At 32.9% G+C, this 8476-nt stretch overlaps 1 protein-coding gene across 1 annotated transcript; it reads left to right on the top strand.

Moving 5' to 3' along the window:
• Positions 1-3620: 3620 nt before the first annotated feature.
• LOC129919721 (NADH dehydrogenase [ubiquinone] 1 alpha subcomplex subunit 13) lies at positions 3621-4412 on the top strand. The gene is made up of 3 exons (XM_056000701.1): positions 3621-3812; positions 3906-4126; positions 4193-4412. The coding sequence occupies exons 1-3, from the start codon at positions 3713-3715 to the stop codon at positions 4328-4330; spliced, it is 459 nt and encodes a 152-aa protein (XP_055856676.1). The 5' UTR covers positions 3621-3712; the 3' UTR covers positions 4331-4412.
• The last annotated feature ends 4064 nt before the right edge of the window (positions 4413-8476 follow it).

Genomic DNA, 8476 nt, shown 5'->3' with positions numbered 1-8476 from the left:
TTGGTCATGAAATTCAAAAAAAATTTCTCCATAATTCAGTGTCAATTTAGTGAATCGTATTTCATCAGTTTCATAATTTGGTGAATCATAGTTTATTAAATAATAACTAAAATAGAAAAATTAACAAACGTGACGTAACGTAAAAAAGCATTTGTAAATCATGGACACAAACCTCACGAATGAGAATGGCAGAGTTCAACACACCAAAACTGAACCTAAATTCAGATTTTTTCACATTGAACGCACTTAATATAAATGTATACTATGACAATGCGTTCAGGTGACGCTTTTCATTTACAAGATACACTTTGATTTGAAAATTTCCAATGCGAGTTACAACAAAAATGCTATTTTATAATACAAAAAAAGTTTGTTTACATCTTCACTAGCCCAGAACTAACATTCAGTGGAAGTTACTCACAAGAAAGATTTTGTTTTTTTTTCGCATGAGTCTTGGACACTGATCTGTCTTGGAACATTTTTGAAGTTCCGCAGATGATTACTTCAAAAGTATGATTCACCAAATTCTGAAATTTGGAACATTTATTCAGAAAAAGACCACAAGCATTTTGGTACATAATTCATAATTTGGTGAATCTTAATTCAAGAGTTACATGCGATTTTCTTTTTTTCGCGTGCGTCTTGGAACATTTTTGAACTTCCGCAGATGATTACTTCAAAAGTATGATTCACCAAATTCTGAAATTTAGAACATTTATTCAGAAAAAGACCACAAGCATTTTGGTACATAATTCATAATTTGGTGAATCTTAATTCAAGAGTTACATGCGATTTTCTTTTTTTCGCGTGCGTCTTGGAACATTTTTGAACTTCCGCAGATGATTACTTCAAAAGTATGATTCACCAAATTCTGAAATTTGGAACATTTATTCAGAAAAAGACCACAAGCATTTTGGTACATAATTCAGAATTTGGTGAATCATACTTTTGAAGTAATCATCTGCGGAAGTTCAAAAATGTTCCAAGACGCACGCGAAAAAAAGAAAATCGCATGTAACTCTTGAATTAAGATTCACCAAATTATGAATTATGTACCAAAATGCTTGTGGTTTTTTTCTGAATAAATGTTCCAAATTTCAGAATTTGGTGAATCATACTTTTGAAGTAATCATCTGCGGAAGTTCAAAAATGTTCCAAGACGCACGCGAAAAAAAGAAAATCGCATGTAACTCTTGAATTAAGATTCACCAAATTATGAATTATGTACCAAAATGCTTGTGGTCTTTTTCTGAATAAATGTTCCAAATTTCAGAATTTGGTGAATCATACTTTTGAAGTAATCATCTGCGGAAGTTCAAAAATGTTCCAAGACGCACGCGAAAAAAAGAAAATCGCATGTAACTCTTGAATTAAGATTCACCAAATTATGAATTATGTACCAAAATGCTTGTGGTCTTTTTCTGAATAAATGTTCCAAATTTCAGAATTTGGTGAATCATTCTTTTGAAGTAATCATCTGCGGAAGTTCAAAAATGTTCCAAGACGCACGCGAAAAAAAGAAAATCGCATGTAACTCTTGAATTAAGATTCACCAAATTATGAATTATGTACCAAAATGCTTGTGGTCTTTTTCTGAATAAATGTTCCAAATTTCAGAATTTGGTGAATCATACTTTTGAAGTAATCATCTGCGGAAGTTCAAAAATGTTCCAAGACGCACGCGAAAAAAAGAAAATCGCATGTAACTCTTGAATTAAGATTCACCAAATTATGAATTATGTACCAAAATGCTTGTGGTCTTTTTCTGAATAAATGTTCCAAATTTCAGAATTTGGTGAATCATACTTTTGAAGTAATCATCTGCGGAACTTCAAAAATGTTCCAAGACAGATCAGTGTCCAAGACTCATGCGAAAAAAAAAACAAAATCTTTCTTGTGAGTAACTTCCACTGAATGTTAGTTCTGGGCTAGTGAAGATGTAAACAAACTTTTTTTGTATTATAAAATAGCATTTTTGTTGTAACTCGCATTGGAAATTTTCAAATCAAAGTGTATCTTGTAAATGAAAAGCGTCACCTGAACGCATTGTCATAGTATACATTTATATTAAGTGCGTTCAATGTGAAAAAATCTGAATTTAGGTTCAGTTTTGGTGTGTTGAACTCTGCCATTCTCATTCGTGAGGTCTGTGTCCATGATTAACAAATGCTTTTTTACGTTACGTCACGTTTGTTAATTTTTCTATTTTAGTTATTATTTAATAAACTATGATTCACCAAATTATGAAACTGATGAAATACGATTCACTAAATTGACACTGAATTATGGAGAATTTTTTTTTGAATTTCATGACCAAGTGCTGCTAACTTTACGCCTTACGTAATTTGTTAATAACTTTTAAACTATGATTCACCAAATTGTAAAATTGATTCACTAAATTTCACCTAATTCTCACCTAATTATTTGCATAAAAATTTTTGAAAATCCCCACTAAGTGCTGCTAAGTTGATGGCGGTACGGCAACTGCTGTGTTTTCTTGAGAATTAGGTTTAGTAAAGTAAAACCTTTTCACAGAAACCATCCCAAGTCAATCTGGTTTCAAATATTCTATTCAAATTCACACTATCACAGCTATGTTTTTCGATTTGAATAACACTTTGACAATTTGGTGGTAAAATTGGCATTTCAAACTACATTTTGACGTCTAGCGCTACGTCTGTTACATTTGACTACGTTAACTACATTAAACTACGTTTACTACCTCATTTATGTAGTAGACGTAACAAATGTAGAAAATCAAAAAAAATCGCATTTTTGCCATCTCTGGCCACACCGGAGGGTATGCGGTATAGCGGTAACGATATTTGTACTAAAAAAATTCCACACCTGAACGTTAATGTGTCAGTTTGGAATTTTTTTCATACAAGTACCCTCACCGCTACCCGTACCGCTACCGCGTACCTTCCGGTGTGGCCAAGCCTTTAAGGGAAGACCACTACGAAAAGGTATGCGGTAGCGGTACGGGTACGATACGGATACCTGTATGAAAAAAATTCCAAACTGACACATCAACGTTCAGATGTGGAATTTTTTTAATACAAGTACCGTAACCGCTACCCGTGCTGCTACCGCATACCTTCCGGTGTGGTCAAGCCTTAAAGGGGGATAGATATAACACCTGAAAATCGTACGTATGAGGGAGAGACCATTGATGAAGAAGAAAATGTTCGTCTTCGCCATAATCTTCCTATAATCTGCATTTGAGAAGATGTCTGCATTTTTATCTAATCTCTCTCTCTATCCAACATCTGTGGGTCTTACATGCTGTGTCTCCTTTCAATGCAGACGTATGTAAATCCACCATATATGAACCTTGAACCAGTGATAAATCTCAGCCTTTACCACCTATTTTAGAAGATGAAATTTGATAATTTTGCAAACTTATTTGGGCTCTAGTTGAAACCTTAGAAAACTTTATAGAAGGCGCTAGTTTCAGCTGATTTCGATGAGCTACTAGTGCACTTCACGTGTTTGTTTGTGGCCTTCGTCACTCCTTAAAAAGGAACACCCTATTATGACATTTTTAATTTTCAAAAAAAAACTCAGTTATATGAACACACCTTTTATATTTTCTTTGCCTGAACGCACTAAAGTTATGTAAACTTGTCACTTTTGGCAGGTTTAATTTTTTTGGTTGGAAAAATATCAAAGTCGTGAAATTTGTGGTGCATTTTTCATCTAATTTTCAGCCATGGCCTCATCAGCAACTGCTAAAAAGCAGGATATGCCTCCACCAGGAGGCTACCAAAAAATTCCCTTTGCTCGAGTGCCAGCAAGAAGTTATTTCACCGGTAAATCTTTGTTTTGTTTTTATTTATTAATCAAAGAATCCAATTCTATTCACCCATCTTACATCACAATGTGATGGTTTTTCTTCTTCCCAGGTTGGCAAATGATCACTGGTTATGCAGTGAGCACAGTAATAGGAATCTACGTTTACTATTTAACTGCCAAGAAAGTGAAGCGTGAGGAAATTGAGATGCGCTCAGCTGAAAATGTCATCTTTCCAATTCTAATTGCCGAACGTGATAGAGAATACTTGAAGCAATTGCGAAGGAATCGTGATGAAGAAGCCAAATTGATGGCTAATGTTAAAGGCTGGGAGGTTAGTAGTTAGCACATTTTTATATGATCAAAGCAAATTTAATATTTTTTATTGTTTTTCCAAAAGGTCGGAACTTGGTATGGTGAACCTGTCTTTAAAACATTGCCAAAGGACAAACTCCTTACACCAATGTTTAAAGAATTCTACGTTCATTCTGACTACAAAGATTACGCTAAGCGTGCTAATTTGAAATTGTGGACTTAAATTGAGTTTATCAAGTTCATAGTTAATTTGTTTATCTTATTACTGTGAGGGAATATTTTGCGAATAAATAACTTTCACACGACTTAATTTATTATTTCTTCTAGATCGAAAAAAAAAAAATAGATTTATAATGTTAAGAAAAAGAAATAAACGAATAAAATTAAGATTTGAAAAATGATAGTATTGCTACCAGAATTTGGAAGGTAAGAAAGCCCAAATTAAACTTGTAAATTCCAAAAGTATGCAATATTCTTTTACACTGGAACCTCTGCTATGCTTACTTATTTTTCCACATTTAATTTAAGGTGAAGACCTTAATTTAATATAAAATAATTTAAAATAAAAGTGAAGACTTGGGGCAGTATTGAATTAATTTTTGTTTATAATTTGGACAACTTTCTATTAATAAAAAACAAAAATGAAATCGAGCTACCCTACTTTGAAAGGTTTAGTAATTTTATTTTGATAAAAAGATTTGGAAAAGTGGGAGTACATTCAAATATTTTAAAATGGTTGAAATCCTATCTTGAAGGTCAATTTGTATCCATTGACCGATTTCTTTCAGAACCCATCACGGTTTCATTAGATCATTAGATGTTAGATAAACACCAAGGAAGCCATCTTAGGTCACTATTTTAACTCATTTTTGTTAACGACATGCCTTATATCTTGTTTAACTCAGTTACGTTTCTGTTTGCTGATGATGTAAAATTTCTAATATGTGTAAAGTCTACCGACAATTGTTTTTTTTTTTTTTAAAGCGACCTTCTACGACTAACGAATTGGTTAGTTTAGTTGTTTTTAAACGTCTTCAAATATCAATGTTTTTTTTTTTACTTTATGTTGTATAATTAGCCCTATCGAGGTATCGGATCGGAACTTAGATTTCTTTCAAGGTATCCACTTCTGAACAAAAAAATAAAGTATACAATTGCATTCATTTCACACAAGTGTCATCGAGATTAATTCAATAAGTGAAAATCCTTGTGATGCTTAAAAGTCTTCTACATTTCAACCGTTTTTGTCGTTGTTTTTCTTAATCTTCACTAAAAAATCAAAATTATGTTTAAATATTTATATTTTTTCTGTGAAGATTCCAATTTTCTTAAAATATTCCGCAACTATTTTATTTCGAAGAAATCTAACGCACAACTGCCAAAAAGTCTTTGCTGAACACACTTCATCGCAATGCGTTGATTCTTGATTGGCGCCATGTTTCATCGGAAGATTCTCCGATATGTCAATCGGATACCTCGATAGAAAATCCTCCGATTTCAAACAAATTGGAAAAAATTTTTTCCGAACGGATACCTTGATAGGGCTGAAAATCTTTTTACCTAGAAAACCGCTACAAAAAAAAAATCGTTTCAGATCAGCAATTTTAAATCATTTTCTAGCTACCTCCGTAGTATCTCAAGGCAGTCACTTAGGTCCTCTTCTTTTTATCTTCACTATAAACGATATCGAAATGGTTGTACAAAATTGCCATACATACATCTATCTTAATATATCCCGACAATACCAAGTTCTTTAAAAATATTTCGTCGAATCATGATTCTAAGCATTTTCAATTCGATCTAGACAATTTCTCACTTTGCTGCTTAAAAAACTATCAGCCCTATTGTGAGTTTCACGTGGAATGTTTTCCGCCCGGAATTTTAAAATCTATCATGTGTTTCTCCCGAAGGGAATTTACATTTTCCGCTAAACTAGTTTCTTGTTCGGCACCAAAATTTAAGTGAGAGAAGAGCTGTCGAATACCTCGCAAATTACCTGAAAAAAAAGTTGAAAGTAAAGGGAGACGTCCGAACGTGAAAAACTTTTCGCCCGGAACTCACAATAGGGGAAAAGTGAAATTCAATTTTTCCGTGTGGAATCTTGTTCACGGGAAACTCACAATAGAGCTGTATATAATAACTCTTTTTCGTAACGTACCAAATCTACTTCCCGTCCTAATATTTTACATGATCAGGAGTCGCTTCTAATCTAGGGCTATTATGTCGCCCGGGAACTTAATTTTTTGACACAGATCAGATAGACGAAAGAGCGAGCTCTGCTCTCATTCGATTTCTGCTTGAATGTTTCTCAAGGGTACCAAAATATTCACATATCTAGAACCGAGGGTAATCACACGCACTTCGAGGGCATCGTTCAAACGATCCTTTAATATATTATTCTTCTCATCAAGCCGCATTCAAATAATTAACCGGGGGTCATTCCGTAATTATCAAAACGATAATCGTAAACGTAATCGTCTTTTTCTTATATTCTTTTGAACATACGTATGTATCTTCGTTTCTTAGATTCCCGTTTTATATTTCCTAAGCAACACAATTGTCTACTTTAGTTTCTACAAATTTGCTGTTTGGCCTCCTCTTCGTTTCTGATCATATTTTCTTCTACACCTCAAAATGGTTCAGAAACAATAGCATTAACGCTGTGGCTCTTTTCTTTTCAACGAACAGTGCTGCCATTTCGAAATTTAAAAAAACATGATAAAAAACATGATTTCAGTTCAAAAAACATGATTTGTAAAAAAAAACAAAAATTGAAAGAAAATGAACAACCACATCGTGACTATCAGAGGTATCAGAGGTATAACTACACAGGGTACTTTTTGCAAATATTCTTAAAGTGAAAATTATCAAACTCATTTTATGATGGAGAATTCTTAGATCTTGGCTTCAAAACGTTTATAGTTTTTTTTCGGGAAAAATTGCCCTTTGAAGGAAAAAATAATTATTTGCTTTTGTAATTTACCCACTTTTTTTTCAAAAGGTGGCCATTGTAATTATAACTTAAATTACAAAAATGGCGGGAATAAAACTTGAATACATAAATCAGTTTATAATTTGTACTCATTTAAGGTTAATTTCATAGTACCTGGGTGACCGAGCTTTGCTCGGTATCCTTAAATGTTATAACTTTCAGTGAAAAAATTCAAATGTAAACAGCAATTTTTTGGAGTGGGTTTGAGTTTGCAATGACCAGTTTTTTCGCGGGTTACAAAACGCTACATTCCCACTTTATAATCCAGTTTATTTAAGTTTGAATATACGATCAGCAATGAATAGAAGGGTTACAGGAATCTGCATTATCGAAAATGCTTACAGCTATGAGATCTCTTTTTGTTCAAACTTTAATTTTCGGGTCAGAAAGTTTTGGATGGTGAATATAAAGTTAAGCTTTTTTTCAAGTTTAGCCTTGTATGAAGAAATACTATTTTTATCCCTGTTTTTTTCTTTTTTTTTTCTGTATCAGTGGATGCTTTACTCCTTTCTTTTTTTTACTTAGGTATACAGGGTGTCCCAAAAGTAATGGATCAAACGAAATATGCTGATGTGGGAACTTAAGGGCTCTCAGAATTTGGAACCTTGTTCATCCCGAATCCTTACGGTTTTCGATTTAATGCAATTCTTGTGAAATTTCGAAAAATCCCTACTTGGCAACAGTATTCTGCTTCCTGCGGCCATTAATCAATAATCGCAAAATATTACAATTTTAATTCAAGAAAACAGGGTTTTTCAGAACAAAAAACAACCAGCTGAAAAACCCTGTTTTGTTGAATTCAATTTGTAATATTTTGCGATCTAACTGCAACTTTGGAAACTTTTATACTTTTTTGAAAACTACAATAAGAGGGCAACTTTTTAAAATAATAAACCATTCTCACACCGAAAATTTTTTTTGCGGTGTTGGTCGCAAATAAAAGTTAGAAATAGATTTTTTATAAAACTTGAAACTGTTAGTTAATTTGTAGCGAAATGGCGTATGGAATAAAAAATATTTTGATTAATTAATTGTTCCTAATTATTTGACAATGTCGTAAACAACGTTAACGTAACAAAAATTAATAATGGGCGCAAGAAGCAGAGTACTGTTGCCAAGTAGGGATTTTTCGAAATTTCACAAGAATTGCATTAAATCGAAAACCGTAAGGATTTGGGATGAACAAGTTACCAAATTCTGAGAGCCCTTAAGTTCACCAATTAGCATATTTCGTTTGATCCATTACTTTTGGGACACCCTGTATATTATAAGATTGACATTAGGTCAACGGTGTTGCTTTTTGTGAGTTATTTTATTCTTATACGTTAACAATAGTCGCATTAAAACGAAAAAAAAACGTAAAACAAAGATAATTAG

This window comes from Episyrphus balteatus, chromosome 4, assembly GCF_945859705.1.
Source record: "Episyrphus balteatus chromosome 4, idEpiBalt1.1, whole genome shotgun sequence".
NCBI lineage: Eukaryota > Metazoa > Arthropoda > Insecta > Diptera > Syrphidae > Episyrphus > Episyrphus balteatus.
The sequence above is the reverse complement of the archived record's forward strand: the minus strand, read 5'-3'. Positions and strand labels throughout refer to the sequence as shown.

Coding starts and splice junctions, on each gene's coding strand:
- LOC129919721 (XM_056000701.1), top strand. CDS start 3,713: ATGGCCTCATCAGCAACTGCTAAAAAGCAGGATATGCCTCCACCAGGA. Junction 3,813..3,905: donor AGCAAGAAGTTATTTCACCG/GTAAATCTTTGT, acceptor TCTTCTTCCCAG/GTTGGCAAATGATCACTGGT. Junction 4,127..4,192: donor CTAATGTTAAAGGCTGGGAG/GTTAGTAGTTAG, acceptor TTTTTCCAAAAG/GTCGGAACTTGGTATGGTGA.